The 24,359-nt window shown below is 37.3% G+C and overlaps 1 protein-coding gene across 1 annotated transcript; it reads right to left on the bottom strand.

The window, feature by feature from the left end:
- Positions 1–36: 36 nt before the first annotated feature.
- On the bottom strand, positions 37–1,746 carry LOC102531184 (thymidylate synthase). Its single transcript, XM_072968306.1, has 2 exons — positions 1,725–1,746; positions 37–1,084 (listed from the first exon to the last, which is right to left on the bottom strand). Exons 1-2 carry the CDS (start codon positions 1,744–1,746, stop codon positions 72–74), a joined length of 1,035 nt encoding a protein of 344 aa, XP_072824407.1. The 3' UTR covers positions 37–71.
- Positions 1,747–24,359: the final 22,613 nt, after the last annotated feature.

The following is a 24,359-nucleotide window of genomic DNA, read 5'->3' on the forward strand; positions in this document are numbered from 1 at the left end:
CTGACAGGTCACCAACAGGTTTCTGACCCAGTTTAGAGCAAAGTGAACTTTTACCTGGGTGTAAATATGCTTCAAACAACTCCTTTAAAAGCACTTTTAATAGCCATTTCCATTTTAATAGTCGGATGAGGATTGTAGCCTTCAATCTGAAAGTCTTCAGCCTTGAAGTCATCAATTTTCTCAACTTTTTGAAGGATTTTGAGCTTCAGGAAAGGCCTTGGTTCTCGCTGAAGCTGCATTTTCAGCGGCTCAATGTGATTCATGTAAATGTGGGCATCTCCCAAAGTGTGTACAAAGTCACCTGGCTTCAGGCCTGTGATGTGTGCAATCATGTAGGTGAGCAGGGAGTAGCTGGCGATGTTGAAGGGCATGCCCAGGCCCATGTCTCCCGACCACTCGTACAGCTGGCAGGACAGCTCACCGTTCACCACGTAGAACTGGCAAAGGGCAGGGCAGGGTGGGAGGGCCGTGAGCGGGAGATCTTTTGGATTCCAGGCACACATGATGATGATTCTGTCATTAGGGTTGGTTTTGATTGTGTCAGTCACCTTCTGCAGCTGGTCTACTCCTTCGCCTGAATAATCTGAATCCATATCTTTGTATTCGGCCCCAAAATGCCTCCACTGAAAGCCGTAAACCGGGCCTAGATCTCCTGCTCTGGTGGAGAATCCCAGGCTGTCCAAGAAGTCTCGGGACCCACTGGCGTCCCAGATTTTCACTCCCTTGGAAGACAGCTCCTTAGCGTTTGTGGATCCCTTGATAAACCACAGCAATCCCTCCAAAACATCTTCCCAGAAAACACGTTTGGTTGTGAGCAGTGGAAATTCATCTCTCAGGCTGTAGCGCGCCTGCATGCTGAACACCGACAGGGTGCCGGTGCCCATGCGGTCATCCTTCCGGGAGCTGCAGCGGAGGATGTGCTTAATCTGCCCCAAGTACTGCAGCTCCCCGTGCGGTGGCGGTGGCGGCTCTGTGCCCCGCTCCTGTGCGGCGGGCAGTGACAGTGGGCGCGGCAGTTCGGAGCCGGTGGCAGGCAGGGTGCGGGCGCGGGTGCGGGCACCGGAGGGTGGCGGGCGGCTCCATACTAACCTTTATTGAGCTCTTACTATATTCCAGGAACAATATCCATAATTTTACATTGCTATCTTCTTTTCAAATTACGTTTCAAAGTCCTTTCGGAAGGAACTCCTATTATGTCCATTTGATGGATGAGGAAAGTGACGCATGCTGATGATTGTAGACGAGTAAGCTGTAGAGCTAGAATTTGAACCCAGATGGTTTTACCGAATTAGTTACTGTTTCCCTAATCATGAGACTGTTTCCCCTTCCAGGATCTTGCTTTACAAGGAATTCTTCCCCTCTTAACACACTCAAGGTTCAGGACTTGGGTCACATACCGTCTTCCATAGGAGGCTTTTCCTTTACTCTTCTAGGTGATACTGACTTTTTTCTCCTTCTGCATTCTTCATTACGTGTTTCTCCATAAGACTCACATTTATTTTCTTGCTTTCCACCTCTTGCAGATTGTGAGGGATGGTACTGAAGTCATCTGTGTTTATTTGATGAAAGTTTAAAACAAGAGCCCTGTACTTGGTTGAAACTCAGTAAATATTTGTTGAACTGAATTGCTGGATTTCTGCAGTCTTATCCCCTCCTATTATTTACATGTCAGAACCTCCACTGTAGTATAATCTTAAAATTATAAATGTTTTATAACTGCTTACATCCCACATTCTTCTGTCCCATTGCTTATCACAGTGCCTCAAATATAATAAATATTCAGTAAACATTGGTTAGTTAAAGCATTGTATTCCCCCACCACATGACAATTTCATCCATCTCCTTCTCAGACTTCATATTACCTTTAGCACAAAAAATGAATAGACTCAACATTAATTCTTACTAAGTACCCATCATAAAAATCTAGCCCCCGCTTGTCCATGTGGGGACATCTGCAAAGCTGTCTTACCTTCCTCTACTATTGCCTATTCCTGAACACAAATAGTTACACAGAGTTCTTACTATGAATCTGCCATTTTAGCTAACCTTATACACTGCTAATTTCTTTAGGGAGAGATTTGGCCTGAAGAGATCACTCTTTTGAGATCAATTTAAGAAAAGGAAAATGTAAGCCAAATGTTAGGACCTTCAGGAAGTCATATCTATTGGCCTGGGATACACTATCTCAGAGAAGAAAGCTGATTACTTGAGACAGTTTAAATGAAAGAGAGCAAAGCATTAAGCCCACTGAGCTGGAGGAATGTCCAGACTGCTTCATATAGATGTTTTATCTTTATGGAAGTCAAATGTATGTAAGTGCAGACATGAAACTTATACCACAAACATATTAAGCTAATTATTTGCATAATAGAAATAACCATATGACCTAGTTTTCAATAGGATTCTGCATGTTTTCTTAGTTAGGGACTCTATCAATGCACCTGAGTATTTGCTTAAAGGCTTTTATTATTGGATAGAGCACAAATAGAAGCTCAAAGCACTGTTTATCATAGTGTTCTCTGTGGCAGTAGGAAGATGATAGCAGTCTGCGTCCCAACCCTGAGGGAGTATTAACACAAGGTACATGCAGACCATGTAGTACTTGGCAGAAACCTGAAGCCACATGCTGGATATATGCATAGAAATAAGGTTATATCTTAAAACTATACTGTTGAGTAAAAAAAAGGTAAGCGAGCCGGTATCTCTAGCACAACACCAGTAGTGTAAATTAAATGACATGCATGCTAACAACCCTTTCCATCTTCCAAAACTTTATATAAAGAAAAGGTTTAAAATCAAGCATATGAGGGGAGTTGACTGTACAGTGAGAGCCAGACATGGGAGTACAGAATGAGAATGAAAAGGGAATAGGTTAATCGATAAAGCAAGAGGAATGCCTTTTGCACACCAGTAATAATAGTGTGCCACTACCTGCTGAGCATGGCTAACTCAACACGTCAATTGGTTTCTTTGTAAAACTAAAAGTAAATTTAAATTTAAAAAGAGAAGAAAATGCCAGTTGATGGTCTAGAAATGGTGCACTCTTGAAACTGCTAGAAGGGAAAATGTGTTGTGCAAAATTTAATTTGCATACTATTTCAGAACAAGCCCAGTTGTAACATGAGACACACTCCCTCACATACAGTCTTCTATTCTTTCGTGCTGCAGAGAATATCCATTTATTAGTCACAGAAGAGAGATCATTCTTCCTCCACTTTATTGTGTTCTTTAGACTTGTACTCTAGTGTTAATATCAACAAATACACAGAATTTCTCGTTTTGCAGCTAACTGGCTCTCAGTCAGCTTTATGGAAATTCTCTAGGTTGGGGCACACAGATGGAAAGGAACCGGAGAGGCTCTTCCCACCCTTGCCAATTGGAGAAGAGGAATTAAATAACGTCCCTACGAATACATATAAACTCACTTTGTAGGTGTTTAAAGGTTCTCTTTCTCAGACTTCAGGACAGAAATACATTAGTTTATGATAGTACCGGTGGTAACCATGTTTATGGTATAGCAGTAAAAACAATCATAATCCCAACGATAGATTAGGGAGTGGACTAACCCCAGGTCCCTGAAGTCTGACAAGTATACAGTAAATCCTTAGGTAGATCGATCAGCACGATGATGACAGGGGCTTATATAAGACTGAGCTAAGGTTTCTTCTGGGCTTGCATCCAATAGCCAGCAATTGTAGAGAAACTTTGCCCTTGGTAATTAACTCCTAATTCAATAATTATTTGAGTAGGAAAGGGTTAAAATCAATGTCAGTCTTTGCATGCTGCAGTTTTTCTATTTTCAGAACCTATCATCTTGGAAAGAAAAAAGGCAACAACACACAACTCTAATGCCCTTACCAGATGGATCTGTGTTATTGCAGAACAGGGACCTGGAAAGTCTCCATATACCAAGCTATAAATATTCCTTTGACATTTATTATCCTCACTTGAGTTCAGGTGCTTAAATGCTTGGACTGAAGTCATGTTTGTAGCAGAAAAAAGTTGATCTTTAAGCATACCTTGTCGCTGGCTAAATTATTAGCAACAGACAAAGATGGAGGGTAAGTACGCCGGAGCAAGGGAGTCTCCCACTTAAGAGAGGTCACGGAACCTTTAAGTCAAATTAGTTGAAGTTTAGATTCGCTTGTAGTACAAATTCCCAAACACCTCACCTCAGACAATTTGATGGATCACATCCCAGCAACTCCCCACCAACCCCCAACTTTCCAAATATGTATCTACTAGTGTGGTGGTCTGTGGTCTTGAATTTGAGTCCTAGCACCGCCAGCTGCATTGGATTGTAAATTCAAACTCCAATGAATCTCAATTCACATTTGCCTTAAGGGAAGTGTAGGATTATGTAAACCAGGAGATAATAACCGCTATAAAATCCTTCTAATAAAATAAAATCAAGCTAAAGGTGTCAGCATAGATTAACAGTCCTTCTCCTTTTAGGGGTGTAGACTCCTGAAATGTGGTTATTTTGTGGTTCAGGCGAGGATTTAGTAGTATTGTTCTTAATTAGGGACCACTTAATTCTCTTGGGGATGATTACTTGGAGCCTGGGATAGGTTTCCTTCTGAGAAGAAAAGAATCCATGCGTGACTTTGCCTGGGATATTCCATGACAAAGTCTTGCAGATATATCCTTCCCAGGACTATTGGTAGCCCTAGCCCAGAGGACCCAGAACAGTGTGAAGGTGGAGACCCATAGGCCTCCTCCTTTATCCTGTTCCCCCACACCCAGCATAAATGACCCCTTAGTGGCTGTCAAAAGAGCTGACCCAGTGTGATGCCACACCAGTACGTTTATAAGTTTGGAACCGGGCAACACATTTTAAAGGGACATTGTCAAACTACATTGTCTAGAAAAGAACGAGGGGTGTAACATTTTTGAAATAGAAACATAGTCAAAGGAGTTAAGACTTCTCTTTTCCAAACTAAACATCAATAAGATGTGTTCACCCAGCATCAGATGAAACAATTCTTGGGATACATACATAGAAATAAGACTGTATCTTAAAACTATGTTTTAAAACTATTGTATCTTAGAACTACATTGTCATAGTGTTAATTGCATAGGCTCAGAAGTCAAATTGTCTACTTTCAAATCTTGGTTCTTCCACTTAGTAGCTGTGTGACCTCAGGCAAGTTATTTACCTCTTCTGTCCTTCAGTTTCCTCATTTGTGAAAGGGGAAAAATAATAATGCCTACCTTATAATGTTAAGAGAATCAAATGAATTAATAGTAATAAAGTGCTTAGAACAGTATTGGAACATAGGAAGGCTTTGTCAGTGTTTGGCAAATTAAGCAAAGAAGAATAAGCTGTTTTCAAATATTTGAGAAACTGTAATATAGATGTGTAGGTAGGCTTTTATTTGAGTTCCTATAGGGCACAGGTGCTTGATTTGGGCATCTATGGAAAGAGTCCAAGGAGTCCTTCAAATCCATGAAATTACATGTAAATTTTGTATATATGCATACTTTTTTGGGGGGAAATATTCATAGCCATTCTTTATATTTCCAAAGAATACCATGACCTTCAAAAAGATTAACCATTGAAAATAAAACTAAAATCAATGGATGAAAGTTTCATGGAGTTGAACTTCGGCTGGTAGGAAAGGAATTATTCTTAGGCTTTAATTATCAAAACGCAGGGGTCATCTTGGGAACATCAGAGGCTGTATTCCAAGAACTGTCTCATCGGATGCTAGATGGACACATCTTAGGGTCTAGGGGGCAAACTAAACCAACTCTCATTATCAGAGCCCTCAGAGGTGAGACAGGTCTCAGCATCCCTGCCCTATACCCCTTTCTTCCTCTTCCTGCATCACTGCTTTCCCATAATTGAAATGTGACCCCTCTGTAAGGTTTGAAACTGTAAGGTTACATAGTCCGTGCTTAGCACCAACTACTCAATGATAAAGCCAGTCCTGTCACCCTTGTTGAAAATTTCCTGATGATTTTCCAGTGCCTTAATAATTCGTTTGCAAAGAATAGAAGTCTAATTATAATGTGACATCATCCTACTCCTCATCTATATTTCTTAACAGAGTCCTAACCTTTCATTAATATCCAATTCAAATTTTATATTCTCTGAGACTCCTTCTCTAAGTCCTCTAAAAAGAGTTAGCTGCTCAGTGTTATGAATTCCTACTGTATCTTACTGAAATCTCTGCTGTAGCACTCCTGATGTAGCATAGCTCCCATTTTGTAATAAAAACGCATGAAGGGCTGAGACTATACGTTATTCAACATTTTATACCTGTGGTAGATATTGCTGATTATCTACCAAATATCTTTCTCTTACTCTTTCTCAGTGAAGTTATGTGTTCTGGACTCTTTTGCTGCTAGAAGTAATCATGTGACCAATGAGATATAAAAGAAGACCATGTGATTTTGTTCTGGCTAAAGGAATATGGATGCAAATGTTGTACCATGCTTCTACCCCTGGCCGTTCCCTGCCCCACCCCCCATGCATGATCTTCCACATGCTTTTTTCCCTTCTTCTATGACTTTGACTACATGCTGAGGGTGAGATGGAAGGAACCTTGGTTTCCAAATGACTGCTTCATCTTCAACAATTTTTTTTGTTTTAACTTTTAAGGCATCATAGTTTATTTGTCACAGCAGGATAGCCTAGCACACTCTGATACACAAAGGTTGATAAAGTAGAAAGCTGAATAATCCCGGTTCCTTGGTAGCAATCTGGAACTAGAGATATGACTATCTCTAGACTTCTTGTTATAAATATATTCCATTTTAATAGTTTTTCTATTATTTACAGCAGAGTAAAATGCCTTAGTGTTCCTGTCTTCAATGTTTATAAAACAGTATGCAATAATATTCTAAGAAGTTATGTATTCTAATTAGTATAATTTCTCAGTTAAGTTATTTACAAGTAAATTCTAGCAAAGAAAATAGATCTGAAGCTAACTAGATAGTGGTTAAAAAAAAAACGAGAGTAAATATCATGTAGGATAAGAAACCAGAATATGCATTTGATACAAAATGAATTAGGGAAAAGAAAGAACCAAAGGAAAAAGAAGCAAGATAGAAATCACCATGTTATGTTTCCAAATTTGAATCTAGTTCCAAGGTGGAGACATTCTCATGAGAATAGAGGGAAGCTACATTTAGAGAGAACTTTTTCCCTGAGCATTTCAAATCCTCACACATAAAGCAGGTCAGTTCCAAAGCAGCAAGGAAATACTGAAAAATCATGGGTACATTGAGGCTTTCAGTTTTCCCTGTACATAAAGTCAGGGAGCTTTTTCAGAAACCTTCAAAAACATTAGTAAAGGTCCTTGTAAGACTGTATCAAAACAGCCATAGACATCTTATGAATGAAGCTAAATGTGATTTTTGAGACAATGAAACTCTGACTCCTGGAATACAAATTGTGAAGCTTTGTCTCTGAAGGGAAGAAGTACACATAATATTCACCGAGGCATGGAAATATTCAGAAATTTGGTTAAGAGACAAGAGTTTAAATAGTAAAGAAGAGTCCCCAATTTGGGCCTACGTCTTATTGTTCTGAAATTTGTTAAACTTCAGCTCATTTGTTATGAATTTATTATGGAATCTAAGTGGATAACAGATGCACTTTTGTCTCCCCATGTATATTACATAATTTTGGTTTACTTTAAAGCTCCATCACATATGTGAAGAGAGAGGCTAACATTTTTGCACCATGAATCGCAACATCTGTTGTTGCTTCCTCAACTGGAAGAACCAGATTTTAGGGACAATCCAAGTATAAGTTAAAGGCAGGTAGCTGTATTTTACATGTTGTTAATGGTGAATCATCCCCAAAGTGATATTTGTCACTTATTGTTGATATCCTGATCTTTGAAAGAGATGCTGTGGTTATTTTAATGTTCTATATCTAGATTTATTTTCAAATAACTATGCTATGCTCCTCTATGCTGAAAATCATCTTCTGTACCATTTTCTTAGTGCCAGCTCAGAGATGGACTCATTCACCATGCTGTCTTTCTTCAACAAAACACTGGAAAAGCGACTCCAACAATACATGAAAACTGACTCCAACAACACATTTAAAGGATCATACACCATGGTCAAGTGGGATGCAAGGATTTTTCAATGTCCACAAATCAATCAATGTGATACACCACAGTAACAAACTGAAAAGTAAAAACAGTATGATCATCTCAATAGATGCAGAAAAAGCTTTTGATAAAATCCAACATTTCTGATATAAACTCTCCAGAAAGTGGGCAGAGAGGGAACATACCTCAACATAATAAAGGCCATATATGACAAACTCAGAGTTAACATCATACTCAGTGGTGAAAAGCTGAAAGCATTTCTTCTGAAATTAGGAACATAATAAGGATGCCTGCTCTCACCACTTTTATTCAACATAGTTTTGGAAGTCCTAGCCACAGCAATGTGAGGAGAAAAACAAATAAAAGGAATCCAAATTGGAAAGTAAGTAGTAAAACTCTGTCACTGTTTGCAGATGACATGATACTATACATAGAAAATCCTAATGCCACCAGAAACCTACTAGAGCTCATCAGTGAGTTTGGTATCGTTGCTAGATACAAAATTAATATACAGAAATTTGTTGCATTTCTATACACTAATAATCAACTATCAGAAGGAGAAATTAAGGACACAGTCCCATTTACCATCACATTAGAAAGAATAGGATACCTAGGAATAAACCTACTAAGGAGGCAAAAGACCTGTGCTCAGAAAACTGTGAGATGCTGATGAGAGAACCTGAAGACAGCACAAACAGAGGTAAAGATATACCATGTTCTTGGATCAGAAGAATCAGTATTGTTAAAATGACCGTACTAACACAAGGCAATCGACAGATTAGATGCAATCCCTATCAAATTACAAATGGCATTTTTCACAGAAGAATTAAAAACTTTAAAATTTGTATGGAAACACAAAAGACCCTGAGTAGCCAAAACAATCTTGAGAAAGAATGGATCTCGAGGAATCACGCTGTCTGACTTCAGACTATACTACAAAGCTACAGTAATTAAAACAGCATGGTACTGGCACAGAAACAGAGACATAGGTCAATAGAACAGGATAGAAAGCCCAGAAATAAACCCACACACTTACAGTCAATTAATGTATGACAAAGGAAGCAAGACTATATAATGGAGAAAAGACTGTCTCTTCAATGGTTACTTTAAAAACATGAGCTATTGGCCAGGTATTGCCCTAGGGTTGGGGCTAAAGAGGAATAAGACAACTTTTCTATCTTCAAGGGGCTAGAGTTGAAGAGAGAGGGGGAGAGGAGTGATGCAAAGCCACTCCTAGTAAGATATCTAGGTTGGGGTACAAGTGACAGGGTAGCCTGAAAGCTTGAATATGCTGAACTTGGGAAGATGATTGAGAGAGAGAAATTTTTATGATTTTCTGATTTCTGTTTTGGAAAACATTGGTTAGATAGTTTTTACAGTCCAAAAATGAGGAGAATGCAGAGCTAGGTGGTGGGTCAGCTCTGTAAGCAGCTGCCTAAGACATCAATCTATAAAAGATACTAAAATATCACTGTCATAAATCATAGCTATGGTGCCAGTTAATAACTCGTGTTTCCACATGCAGCCACTTAAATTGATGTTTTCCGGGTAAACTGGTCCCACTATTAGTAAACTCAATAGCACGTGGAAGAAAAAGGATGCTACCTCTTTCTTCTGAGGAATGATGGGAAGCATGCATTCAAGTTGCAAGGGGTAGCTACGCATCTTGTCCCCAGACCTGAGAGCAACCAGGAGTCCCCTGAGGCCAGTACCTACTGTCAGCTACAATTCTGAGCTTAACTAAAGTAGGCAGGGTGCTCTTTACCTGGAACATGTGATTTATTACCTCTGTTTGTCTGAATAAACTTTAAACATCTTCGAACACTCGTCAAGGGGTTGACTGGTTAATAAGAACTAAAGAAAAGAAGGGAAGACTTACCAAGACTTTTAAAATTTCAGAACTTGTTCTATGCTTTGATGAATGGAAGTGAATTCATGAATCTGTGTCTCCTAGTAGGAATTTGCTCGAATTTAAAGTGAAAATAAAACAACACTCAACCTCTGCTATATCAGAAAATTACTTTCAAGATTTTGTTACTGGAAGCTATTGATTGGAAGTGTTCTTTTTGCAGAACTGACACTATAGCACACACAGCAAAATACTTGACTAATTGCTGACATTGCTATAATCTTGCTAGGTGGCCTAGTGCACTAAATTTCACAGTATGAAACCAAATTATATTGCAGGGAAAATTTACAAAAATGAACAGTGGGTTTATTTGTCCTCAAGATTCTATTTATAACAGATTCTCTGTTTCAAATATTATAGGAGAAGGGCTAAGGAATTTTATTTGTAAATCTGGCTTGTGGTTTTAGAAGAATTTAGCATGGCTCATTAAGATGAATTTACCTACAATCTTGTACAGATTTTAGATGGACAGCACATTCATTGACATGTTAATAAAGTTTATTTCCATAGTAATTTGGTTTACTTTAAAACTCTATCACATGTGTGAACAGAGAGTCTGACCTATTGAGTCTAGAAACACCCATGTCAAATAACATCTGTTTTATTTGACATTATCTATTTAAAATGTTACTACTTAAAAAGTGTCCATAACATACTTTGCTGACTTATAAATCAGAAAATTAAAACTTTAAAATATATTTATAAAAGTCTCTAACCATATCCATGGAAGTGAAACTTCATCCTTACCAACAGGTCATATATTTTAGGGTGATGAAAACTGTGAAATGAAGGACAGTTTCAAAAAAATCAAAATGTTTTATTTTGTCAAGGGATATAGTAAATCCCTTTATTATAAAGATGTAATGTAGATATAATGTTCTCCCACTATCTAATTAAATATTGAACAAATAACTAAAAAAAAAATCAATCTGAAGGAGTCTGAATATTAGCCTATCTGATGTTAGTTAGACTGAGAAAAGCCAATTTTTGGAGAGGTGATAAATCAAATTTTGGACATGCTAGATTAGAGACACTCAAAGGACATCAAAATGAAGACATCAAAAATTTGTATAACACTAGGACAGCATAATGGTTGACAACATGAACTTTGGAGCCAGACTCTCTGAGTTCAGTTCCTTGCCTTGTCAATTACCAGTTACGTGACTTGGGGCAAGTGATATAACCTGTTAGTGGCTCAGTTTCTCTCATCTATACCAACGTTTTGGATTGTTATGGGATTAAATTAACATTACTAAAGCTCAGTGTATAGAACACAGAAAAGCACTATTTAAGTATTTGTTAAATAAATATGTGGGATCTAGAACTTGGAAGTGAGATCTCGGCTACAGGTAGGAAATTGAAAGCTACTGCTATACAGTGGTAGCTGAAACTCTGAGACAATGAAGAATAGCATTGACTAGGATTATTAGGTCAAGTGACAGAAGTGGGCCAAGGACAGAATCTTCAGGACCACTAACATTTGAGGAGTAGCTATAGCTAGTAGATTCAGTAAAGGAAACCAATAAGGAAAAGCCATAGAAAGGAAGAGACTAAGAGAGGGTATGAGGTCAGAATTCATAGAAGTAAAGAATGGAAATGGAAATAGCCCACAGTGTCAGATGCCACACAGAGACACTGAAAAGTGCCTATTGGATTTAGCATTTTGAAAATCGTAGTTATTTGATGGAATGGGTTCAGCTGAGTGAGGGATTGGGGCTAAGACAGATTTCTGAGGACTGACTAGTGGGAGAGAGTATGAGAAAGTGGAGACAGAAGTGTAAGCAGTTGGGAGGAGCTTGCTAAGAACAGAAGCAAGGTAGCAACTAGAAGGGAATACTGGATCGTGGTAGTATTCATTTTCTTTTTATTCATTCAGTCATTCTTTTTTTTTTAATTGAAGTATAGTTAGTTACAATATGTCGATTTCTGGTGTAGAGCACAATGTCCCGGTCATGCATATACATATATATATATATATATATATGTTTTCATATTTTTTTAGTTAAAGGTTAGTACAAGATATTGAATATAGCTCCCTGTGCTAGGCAGCAGAAACTTTAAAAAAAGCCCTATTTTTATATATAGTGGCTAACATTTGTAAATCACAAGCTCCCAAATTTATCCCTTCCCACCCCCTTTCCCTTGTACATAAGATTGTTTACTATGTATGCGAATCTGTTTCTGTTTTGTAGATGAGCTCATAGTGCTCCCCCCCTTTGTTTTTTAGATTCCACATATGAGTGATACATGGTATTTTTCTTTCTGGCTTACTTCACTTAGAATGGTGATCTCTAGGTTTATCCATGGTTCTGCCAATGACATTATTTTACATTCATTCATTCTTAAATGAGAGGGTCTTGGGGCTGTATATGGTGTATGTGGAAGGTGATAATAGAAAGAGAATGTAACTGCTGGAGCAAAGTCCTGAAAGAGACAGGAAGGGATCTGATAAAGAGCACAGGGAGTTAGGTGTTTTGTTCTGAATAGGAGAAAGAACCTGTTCTTTGAAACTAAAGGAAGAGGAAGAAAGGATGCAGGTAAGTTTGGGGGTGGGAAGCTGCAGGAGTTCACATCTCATCAGCAGCACATTGCCTCGGTGCTAGTGGAGGGCAGTCCTCCCCAGGCTGAGACACAGGGCTGCGATCAGCGGCTTCCCCTGGGTTGCTGGACCAGGGCACAGGTACGTGCCGCTACTGTTGAGGAGGTGAGCCGACTCTGAGGCTAGACTGTCAGAAGAGTGATCCACACACACACGGTGAGGTTGCCAGTGACGATGGCAGGAGTTGTAGTGGAAAGTGAGACAAGCAGATGACAGCACTGAGGAGTGGCAGAGGGTGGCATAGCCAGGTCATACAAGCTTGAAAGGAGGAAGGGTTTCTGTATGGAGGTGGAAGCATTCACATCTTCAGGGTTGTGCTGGTTATTCTCTGTTTGTTCCTTCCCCCATAAAACCAGTACTCACACACACTGAACCAGCATGGGGACCTAGAAGGCTGACACCTAAGGCCTGTGTCACCTGGGTGCCCTTCTGGCTGGCTTGTAAGTGGGTTTGACCAAAGAAGGGCATGAGAAGGAGACTGGAGGACAAAAGAAGAGACGGGTTGCCCTATTTCTTCCCTGCTCGCTCCTTTATTTCAGCAACATTTCCGGTAGTAGCTGAGTCCTTCCCAGACTACAGCTACGGAGAGTAACCCTTCCCTGACATCTCAGGCTCTCACTAGGTTCTGTAAAAACGTTCCTTTTCTTTGCCTCTTTACCTCTAGGGATGGTAATGCCTTTCCATTTTTGCGGATCTCTGCATTTCTTAATGTTCCTTATTTCACTCCATAATCTGCCTACTTCTCTGTAAGTAGTCATTTCATTTAGGCAGCACAAGTTCATTCTTTGGCCTGCTGGGCCCCTCAGTGATACAAGAGGCAGACAGGAGTTGTGAGGAAGCATTACTTAGGGGTTGCAAGTATATGAAGTAGGGGAGAACCAGTATCTTCCACTCTGGGGGTGTGCAGGAGAAACGAAGTCACTGAGCTGTTCCAGGAAAAGCCAGAGAAAGACTTCATATTAAGCTGAACACTTGCTAAGGAGTAACAAGAACAAAGTTTTTAGGTTCCTGTCTAAATCTTGGGTTGAGAGAGGCAGAAATAAGAAGTGGCTACTCTAAAAGTAGAAAGCCAAGGAAAAGCAAATAGTGCTGTACGGGTTAAAACAAAAATGAAGAGTAATGACATAACTGAAAAACAGAAGGGAATAAGAACCATCAAATATTTGAAGAGAATTAACAACAGGTGGTCTTAATCTGCTCTGGGGTGGGAACTGGAAATTGTCTATTTTGTTTATCATAAGCAAATTATTTTGGCCAGAGACCAGAGTTAATTTTCTCCCTTCTTTGTTTGCTCAGGTTTCCCAGCCAGCGGGTTATTGTGAAAAGCTGTTCCAGTGTTTTCAGGCCTCTTGAACTCAAGAATGACAATAGAGTTGGGCTTTGGGTACCGAAATGACAGGATATAGCAAAAAAAAAAAAAAAAAAAAAAAGAACGGCCGCCTTTACTGTAAAACACTGGTGACAGATCAGTAGAAAGGTAGTCAGTGTAGGAAGAGAGGGAAAGGAATTGAGAGTTACTAGTGCATTTACCTTCTCTTTCTTTTTTCTATAAAAGCAGTAGGCAAAGTTTTATTTTAATTTTTTAACTTTGGTGAGAGAGAAGCAAAATAAATGTGGAAGTACTATCAAACATCTATGCTTCTATTAGCCAGAGGTAGTGAATGTAAGTATTTTGCCATTGTTGCTTCAGATACAATATTTTGAGGTTTTTCCTTAGATACACTTTATATGTACCTATTGGCCATTTGTATGTCTTCTTTGGAAAAATCTCCACCCATTTTAATTGGATTATTTTTTTTCTATTGAGTTACGTTACTTCCTTAAATATATTGAATATTAACCCCTTATCAGTTAAATGGTTTGCAAATATTTTATCCCACTCTGTAGGTTGCCTTTTCACTTTGTTGATTGTTCCTTTTGCTGTGCAGAAGCTTTTTAGTTTGATGTGGGTCCCACCTAATAACGTTTTTGCTTTTGCTGCTTGAACTTTTGATGTCGTAACCAAAAAATCATCACCAAGACCAATGCCAAAGAGCTTACTCCCTATGTTTTCTTGTAGGAGTTTTATAGTTTCAAGCCTTACATTAAGTGTAGAGTCCATTTCAAGTTCATTTTTGTCAGTGGTATAAGATAGGTGTCCAGGTTCATTCTTTTGAATGTTTATCCAGCTTTCCCAGCACCGTATGTTGAAGAGACTGTTCTTTCCACATTGACTCCTTTGTCAGAATATTAGTGTTGGCCATGTATGTGTATGTTTTTTTTTCTGAGTTGTCTCTTCTGTTTCACTGATCTGTGTGTCTATTTTTATGTGAGTACCATACTGTTTAAATAACTATAACTTTGTAATACAGCTTGAAACCAGGAAGTTCTAAGGATTTTCTTCATAGAAGGTCATATCATCTGCAGTAAGAGACAATATTACTTCTTTCATTCTGATTTGGATGCTTTTTTTTTTTTCTTGCCTAATTGCTTTGGCTGGAACTTCTACTAATCTGTTGAATAGGAGTGGTAAGGATAGGTCCCCTTGTCTTACTCCTGATCTTAGAGGAAAAGGTTTCAACTTTTCACTATTAAGTATGATGTTAACTGTGGAATTGTTTTATATGGCCCTTATTATGCCAAGGTATGTTCCATCTATTCCTAGTTTGTTGAGTTTTTATCATGATGTTGAATTTTTTTAAATACTTTTATTGCATCTATTGAGTTGATCATACGATTTTTATCTTTCATTCTATGAATGTGTTGTATTACAGTGATTGACTTGCATCTGTTGAGCCATCCTTACAATCCAGAGATAAATCCAACTTGATCATGGTACATAAACTTTATTGTGCTGTTGAATTTGATTTGCTAGCATTTTGAGGGTATTTTTGCATCTATATTCGTCAGGGATATTGTTCTGTAATTTTTTCTGTTTGCCTTTGGTATCAGGGTAATGCTGGCCTCATAAAATGAGTTTGGGAGTATTCCTTTATTTTCAGTTTTATGGAAGACTTTGAGAAGGATTGGAATTAATTTATCTTTAAATGCTTCATAGAATTCATCAGTGAAACCATGTGGTACTGGGGTTTTCTTTGCTGAAAGTTTTTGGTCACTGATTCAGTCTCCTTACTAAAAATTCTTCTGTTCAGATTTTCCACTTTTTCATGATTTAGTTTAGTTATTTATAGGCCTCTAGAAATTTATCCATTTCTTCCAGTTTTTGATATAAAGCCTATTTCGTGTGAAGTAAGCATAGCAACCTTACTCTCCTCTGGTTTCCATTTGCATGAAGTTTTTTTTTTCCCATCCCTTCATGTTGAGACTATATATGTTTTTAAAGCTGAAATGAGACTCTTGTAGGGAGTATATTGTTGCTTTTTTTTAAAAATTATTCAGGTACTCTATGCCTTTTGATTGGAGAATTTAAACCATTTATATTCAAAGTAATTATTGTTAGGTAAAGACTAATACAATCTTATTGTTTTATGGCATTTTGTAGTTCCCTTGTTTTTTTACTCCTCTTTTGCTTTGTTTGATTTCCTTCCCTTTAGCTTTTGTGTATATGTACTGTAGGTTTTTGCTTTGTGGTTACCATTAGGCATGCATAAAATATCATACGGATGTAATCCTCTATGTAGTAACAATTAAACTTAAGTTACATACAAAAACTCTATCCTTTTATTATCCTCCACCTTTCAAAATTTTATATTTTATTGTGCAGCTGGTATCTTTTTATATTGTCTATGCATTCACAAATTATTATAGCTATATTTATTTTTATAGTTTTGTCCTTTAACCTTTATACTAGAGTTAAGTGCTTAACATACCACCAGATTACAGTCTTACAGTATTTTTAATTTGACTGTATACTTACCTTTACCAGTGTGTTTTATATTTCCATGTGTTTTCCTGTGGGTGATTCACATTTGTTCATTTCATCTTAAAGATCTCTTTCCAGCGTTTCTTGTAAGGCAGGTCTAGTGGTGATGAATCCCCTCAGCTTTTGGTTTTTTGGGAAAGTCTTTATCTCTTCTACATTTCTGAAGGAGTACTTTGCTAGATAAAGTATTCTTGTTTGACAGGTTTTTTTCCGCGAACTTTTAGCAGTTTGAATATATCATTACACTCTTTCCTGTCCTACATGGTTTCTGTGGAGAAACCAACTTTCGCACTGTATGTGAGAAACTTTTTTCACTTGCTGCTTTTGAAGTTCTTTCTTTGTCCTGGATAATAGTTTATATAATGTGACTTGGAGAATATTGTTTTGGGGTTGAAATTTTGGGGTGACCTATTAGCTTCTTGAACTTGGATGTCCATATCTCTCCCCAGATTTGGGAAGTCAGCTATTATTTCTTTAAATAAGTTTTCTGTACCTTCCTCTCCCTCCTCTTTTTGAGGATTTCAAAAATGCATAGATTGTGTATTCTACTTCACATATTCTTTCTTCTGCTTGATCCAGTCTCCTATTGATACTTCGTATTGCATTTTTAAAAATTTCACTCATTGTATTCTTCGGCTCTAGAATTTGCTTGGATCTTTCTGGTGATTTCTATCTCTCTGTAAACTTTTCACTTTGTTTGTATATTGTTTTCCCAATTTCATTGACTTATCTTTTTATGTTTTCTTGTAACTCACTGAACTTTCTTAAAATAACTGTCTCAAGTTACTTATTGGGAAATTCGTACATCTCCATATCTTTGGGGTTTGTTACTCGAAAATTATGATGTTGCTTTGGTGATGTTATGTTTATTTGATTTTTCATGCTCTTGAAGTCTTACACTGCTGTCTTTGCATTTGAGAAAGCACCACCTCCTCCAGTCTTTACGAACTGGCTTTGGGGGAGAAATACATTCCATAAGCTTTATTAGGGATTCTGAGGCTTTCTCAAACTTTTTCTATGGGAAAGACTGCTCCACACTTTTTGTTCCTTCTTAATCGGGGGATTCTTAAGCTTGTATGCATTCTCTTGATCCTAACAAAACAGGCTGGGTGCTGACACCCTCCCTTTTAGTTTCCATAGGGTTGTGTTGAATGCAGAAGTTTGTGTGGTTTCTCTCAGTCCTGCCAAGATGGGCCAGTTTTCTGTGCATGCTCACTGGCCGTCTACAAATGTTTGCTCTTGCTCCTCATAAGAGCAGGCATACACAGCTGGCCAGGGTGTACAGAGGTGTGTAGATGAGGCATGAAAATCTTTGGGGGAGCATGTGGGTCAGTTAGAGATATCCACAGTTGAGGTCTCCCCAGCAGCTTATGGGGGTGCTTCCTGATGAAGTCTGTGACAATGTTAGTAGAATATGCATCCCTTTGATGGCTTCAAAAGCTCTCCTAGCCACTCCTTGCCCTTTAGTCATGCAGCACGCCTCAGTATTCTGGACAGGGCAAGAAAGAATTGTATCTCTTTGGCAGTGACCTGTATAGCAGAGGAAGCTGGGCATTTATTTACATGCTCTCACTTTCCCCCATGGCAGATATCATGGGCTGAGAAAGTCTCTCTTGACACTTAGCTGTGTTGCCTTGGGGGAGGGGTGATGCAGGTAAAGTAAAACTGTTCCTTTTATCCTCTTCTCAGAAGTTTTTGCTCCCATGTTTTCCACTGGACTCCTGGACTTCCACAGAGGCTCTCTTCTCTGTAGGTGAATGTCTAAATTGTGTTCTTTAAGAGGCAGATGGGAGAAAACTTCTATTCTGTAATGATGATGGTGCTACTACAAGATACTCACTTTAGATATAAGGACATGTGTAGGCTGAAAATAAAAGGATGGAAATAGACATTCTATGCAAATAGTAACAAAAGAGATCAGGAGTGGGCATACTTCCAGACAAAATAGACTTTGAGTCAAACACTGTCACAAGTGACCGAAGAATACATTATATAAGGCTAAAATGGTCCATTTACCGAGAATATATAACAATCATAAATACTTATTTACTTAGCAGCAGAGAACCTAAATGTATGAAGCAGATATTGACAAAATTGGATAACTAACACGACAATAGTAGCAGATTTCAATACCTATTTTTAATAATAGATCAGCCAGACAAAGATCAATCAGAAAATAGAGGACTTGAAGAGCACTATAGATCAAATGAACTTCACAGGCATTTACAGAACACTCTACCCACTAATAGCAGAAAACACATACTTCTGTGTACATGGAGCATTCCTGAATATAGATACATGTTAGGCACAAACAAGTCTTAACAAATTTAAGTAGACTGAAATCAAACCAAGTATTTTTTCCCAACCACAGTGGAATGAAACTAGAAATCATTTGCAAAAGGAACAATGGAAAATTCACAGTTATCTTGAAACTAAACAACACACTTTTGAACAAACAATAAATAGATAAAAAAAATCACTAAGGAAATTAGATAACAATACAAATAGTAATTAAAGTATACCACACCAAACTTAAGGGATGCAGCAAAAGCAATATGAAGAGGGAATTTTATAGTATTACCTACATTATTAAAGAAGAAAGATCTCAAACAAACAACCTAGCTTGATATCTCCAAGAGCTAGAAAAAGAAAAACTAAACCCCAAATTAGCAGAAGGAAGTAAATAATGAAGATTAGAGCCAAATAAACATAATAGAAAATAGAAAAACAATTAAAAATCAATGAAACTAAGACTTACTTTTTGAAAAGATTAACAAAAGTGACAGACTTTAGCTGGACTGAGAAAAAGAGTGAACATTAAAATAAATAAAATTAGAAAGAAAAGAAGATATTACAGTAGATGCCACAGAAAGCTTAAAAAAAGATCATAAGAGACTACAATGAAAAATTATACCCCAACAAGCTGAATAGCCAGAAGAAATGGATAAATTTCTAGAAACATACAACCTACCAATCTACAGAATCATGAAGAACTTAACAAATCTAAACAGACCTATAACTAACATGGAGATTGAAGTAGGAATCAAAAACTTTCCCCAAACAAAATGGCTTCGCTGAAGAATTTTACCGAATGTTTAAAGAAGAATTAATGCCAGTTGTTCTCAAACTTTTCGAAAGAAGTCAAGAGGCACACTTCCAAACTATTTTGAGGCCAACATAGCCTTGATACTAAAATCAGACAAAAATACTGCAAGAAAAGAAAATGAGAAACCAATATCTCTGATTACTATTGATGCAAAAATACTTAATAAATTGCTGGCAAGGTGAATTCAACCACACATTAAAAGGATTATATACCATGACCAACTATGATTTTTTTCCTGAAATACAAGGATGGCTTAACCTATAAAAATGAGTCAAAGTATTATACTATATCAGCAGAGTGAAGGACAAAAACCACATGATTGTCTCAAATTAATGCAAAGAAAGTATTTCATAAAATTCACTGCTCTTTCATGATAAAAACTCAGCAAACTAGAAACAGAAGGAAATTATCTGAATTTTTAAAAGGCCGAATATGAAAATCCCACAGTAACATCATACCCAATGGTGAAAATCTGAAAGCTTTTTCTCTCATATCAGAATAAAGCAAGGATTCCCTTTCTCGTGACTTCTATTCAACAAAGTATTAAAGTCCTAGCCAGAGGAGTTAGGAAAGAAAAAGAAATAAAAGACATCCAAATCAGAAAAGAAGAAGTAAAATTATCTCTTTCCCTGATAGTGTAATAGTATATGTAGAAAACTAAATATTCTTTTAAAACACCAACCCTGTTAGAAATAAAAAAACAAATTCAACGAAGTTGTAGAATACAAAATTAACACATGAAAATCAGTTGTGCTTCTTTCTATACATTAACAGTGAACAATCTGGAAAGGAAATTAAGAAAACAATCCCAATTACAATAGCATAAAAATACTTAGGAATAAACTGAACCAAGGAGGCAAAAGACTGGTACACTGAAAACTACAAAATGCTGTTAAAAGAAATTAAAGATACAAATTAATGGAAAGGCATTCTATATTCATAGATTGGAGAACATAATATTATTAAAATAGCTATGCTACCCAAAGTGATCTACAGATTGAATGCAATCCCTAGTCAAAATCCTAATGGCATTTTTTTTTCAGAAATACAAAAATAAAACTCCTAAAATTCATACTGAATCTCCAAGTTCCCAAATAGCAAAAACAATCTTGAGAAAGAAAAACAAAGCTGGAGGCCTTATACTCCAATGTCAAAACTTACCACACAGCTACAGTAATAAAAATAGTATGGTGCTACTTGTTTATTCTTGCTTTTATTTCCATTGCTTGAGTAGACTGTCCTAGGAGAACATTTTTGAGATGTATGCCAGATAATGTTTTGCCTATATTTTCTTCTAGGAGGTTTATTGTATCTTGTCTCATGTTTAAGTCTTTGATCCATTTTGAGTTGATTTTTGTGTATGGTGTAATGGAGTGTTCTAGCTTCATTGATTTACATGCTGCTGTCCAGTTTTCCCAACACCATGGGCTGAAGAGACTGTCTTTATCCCATTGTATATTCTTTCCTCCGTTGTCGAGATTAGTTGACCAAACGTTTGTGGGTTCATTTCTGGGCTCTCTATTCTGTTCCATTGGTCTATATGTCTGTTTTTGTACCAATACCATGCTGTCTTGATGACTGTAGCTTATGGTATTGTCTGAAGTCTGGGAGAGTTATTCCTGAAGCCTCTTTCTTTTTCTTCAGTAATGCTTTGGCAACTTTAGGTCTTTAGTGGTTCCATATAAATTTTATTATGATTTGTTCTAGTTCTGTGAAATATGTCCTGGGTAATTTGATAGGGATTGCATTAAATCTGTAGATTGCCTTGGGCAGTGTGACCATTTTAACAATATTGATTCTTGCCATCCAGGAGCATGGGCTATCTTTCCATTTATTAAAGTCTTCTTTAATTTCCTTCATCAGTGGTTTATAGTTTTCTATGTATAATTCTTTCACCTCCTTGGTTAGATTTATTCCTAGGTATTTTATTACTTTGGGTGCTATTTTAAAGGGGATTGTTTCTTTACTTTCTTTTTCTGTTGATTCATCATTAGTGTAAAGAAATGCAACTGAATTTTGAACGTTAATCTTGTAACCTGCTGCCTTGCTGAATTCTTCGATCAGCTCTAGTAGTTTTTGTGTGGACCTTTTAGGGTTTTCTATATATAGTAACATGTCATCGGCATACAGTGACACTTTTACCTCTTCTTTTCCAATTTGGATCCCTTTTATTTCTCTCTTGCCTGGTTGCTGTGGCTAGGACTTCTAAGACTATGTTGAATAGGAGTGGTGATAGTGGGCATCCTTGTTTTGTCCCAGATTTTAGTGGGAAGCATTTGAGTTTTTCACCATTGAGTACTATGCTGGCTGTAAGTTTGTCATATATAGCTTTTATTATATTGAGATATGTTCCTTCTATACCCACTTTGGTGAGTTTTTTTTTAATCATAAATGGGTATTGAATTTTATCTGTTGAGATGATCATGTGGTTTTTGTCCTTTGTCTTGTTGATGTGATGTATTACATTGATTGATTTGCATATGTTGAACCACTCTTGTGGACCTAATTAAACTTACAAGCTTCTGCACAGCAAAGTAAACCATAAGTAAAAAGAAAAAGACAACCTACGGAATGGGAGAAAATTTTTGCAAATGAAGCCATCAGAGGCTTGATCTCTAGAATATATAAGCAACTCATACGACTGAATAAGAAAAAAACAAACCACCTAATCCAAAAATGGGCAGAAGACCTAAACAAGCAATTCTCCAAGGAAGACATACAAATCATCAATAGGCACATGAAAAAAAGTTCAATATTACTAATTATCAGAGAAATACAAATCAAAACTACAGTGAAGTATCACCTCACACCAGTCAGAATGGCCATCCTTCAAAAATCCACAAATGACAAATGCTGGAGAGGCTGTGGAGAAAAGGGAACCCTCCTACACTGCTGGTGGGAATGCAGTTTGGTACAGCCACTGTGGAAAACAGTATGGAGATTCCTCAAAAGACTAGGAATAGACTTACCATATGACCCAGTAATCCCACTCCTGGGCATATATCCAGAAGGAACCCTACTTCAAAATGACACCTGGACCCCAATGCTCATAGCAGCACTATTTCCAAAAGCCAAGACATGGAAAGAGCCTAAATGTCCATCAACAGATGACTGGGTAAAGAAGAAGTGGTATATTTATACAATGGAATACTATTCAGCCATAAAAACCGACAACGTAATGCCATTTGCAGCAACATGGATGTTCCTGGAGAATGTCATTCTAAGTGAAGTAAGCCAAAAAGAGAAAGACAAATATCATATGAGATCGCTGATATGTGGAATCTAAAAACAAAACATAAATACAAAACGGAAACAGAATAACAGATGTAGAATACAAACTTGTGGTTGCCAAGGGGGCAGGGGGTGGGAAGGGACAGACTGGGATTTCAAAATGTAGAATGGATAAACAAGATTATACTGTATAGCACAGGGAATATATACAGGATCTTATGGTAGCTCACAGAGAAAAAAATGTGACAATGAATATACATATGTACATGTATAACTGAAAAATTGTGCTCTACACTGGAATTTGATACAACATTGTAAAATGATTGGAACTCAATAAAAAATGTTTAAAAAAATTGTATGATACGGTCATAAAGACAGACATAAAGACTAATGGAACAGAATAGAGTCCAGAAATAAACTCACATGCATATGATCAAATGATCTTTGACAAGTGTGGCAATGGTACACAATTGGAAAATGATAGTCTCTTTAACAGTGTTTGAAAAATGTGTACCTATATGCAAATAATGAAGATGGATTCTTACATCATATACAGAAATTAACTCAAACTGCATCAAAAGACATAAATGTAATAGTTGAAACTATTAAAATATTAGAAGAAAATATAGGGGGAAAAGCTTCATGACATTGGATTTAGCAGTGTTTCTTGGATGTGACACTGAAAGTACAGGCAACAGAAAGATAAAAGGAAAAGGAGCAAACAGGACCACATCAAACTTACCAGCTTTTCTGCAGCAAAGGAGAGAGTCAACAGAGTGAAAAGGCAACCTACAGAATGGGAAATATATTTGCAAATCATATTTCTGATAGTGTTAATATCTAGAATATGTAAAGAACTCCTACAACTCTACAACAAAATAGAGCAATTTGATTAAAAAATGGGCAATGGACTTGAATAAACATTTCTCCAAAGAAGACTTTACAAAGGCCAGCAAGACTGTGAGAAGATGCTCAGCATTACTAGTCATCAGACAAATACAAATTAAAACCACAACGAAATATCATCTTACCCCTATTAGGATGGCCGCTATCAAAAACAAACAAACAAAAAAACCCCAGAAAACAACAAGTATTGGAGAGGATATGGAGAAACTGGAACCCTTGTACACCATTGGTGGGAATGTTATGGTGTAAACTAGTTTGGAGATTCCTCAAAAAATTAAAAATAGAATTACCAGGTAATCCAGCATCCCACTTCTGGATATATACCCCAAAGAATTTAAACCTGGATCTTGAAGAGGTATTTGCATCCCCATGTTCACTGCAGTACTATTCACAGTAGCCAAATGTGTAAACGATGTAAATGTCTACTGATGGATGAATGGGTAAAGAAAATGTAGTATAGACTTATAATCCAATATTATTTAGCCTTAAAAAGGAAATCTTGTCATATGCTAGACCATGGATGAACCTTGAGGACATTATGCCAAGTGAAATAAGTCAGTCACAGAAACACAGATCCTTCATGATTCCACCTATATGAAGTATCTAAAGTTGTCAAACCCTTAGAAACAGAAAATAGAATGAAGTTTGCCAGGGGTTGTGGGTGGGATATACAG

The sequence above is a fragment of the Vicugna pacos genome, chromosome 9, assembly GCF_048564905.1.
Source record: "Vicugna pacos chromosome 9, VicPac4, whole genome shotgun sequence".
NCBI lineage: Eukaryota > Metazoa > Chordata > Mammalia > Artiodactyla > Camelidae > Vicugna > Vicugna pacos.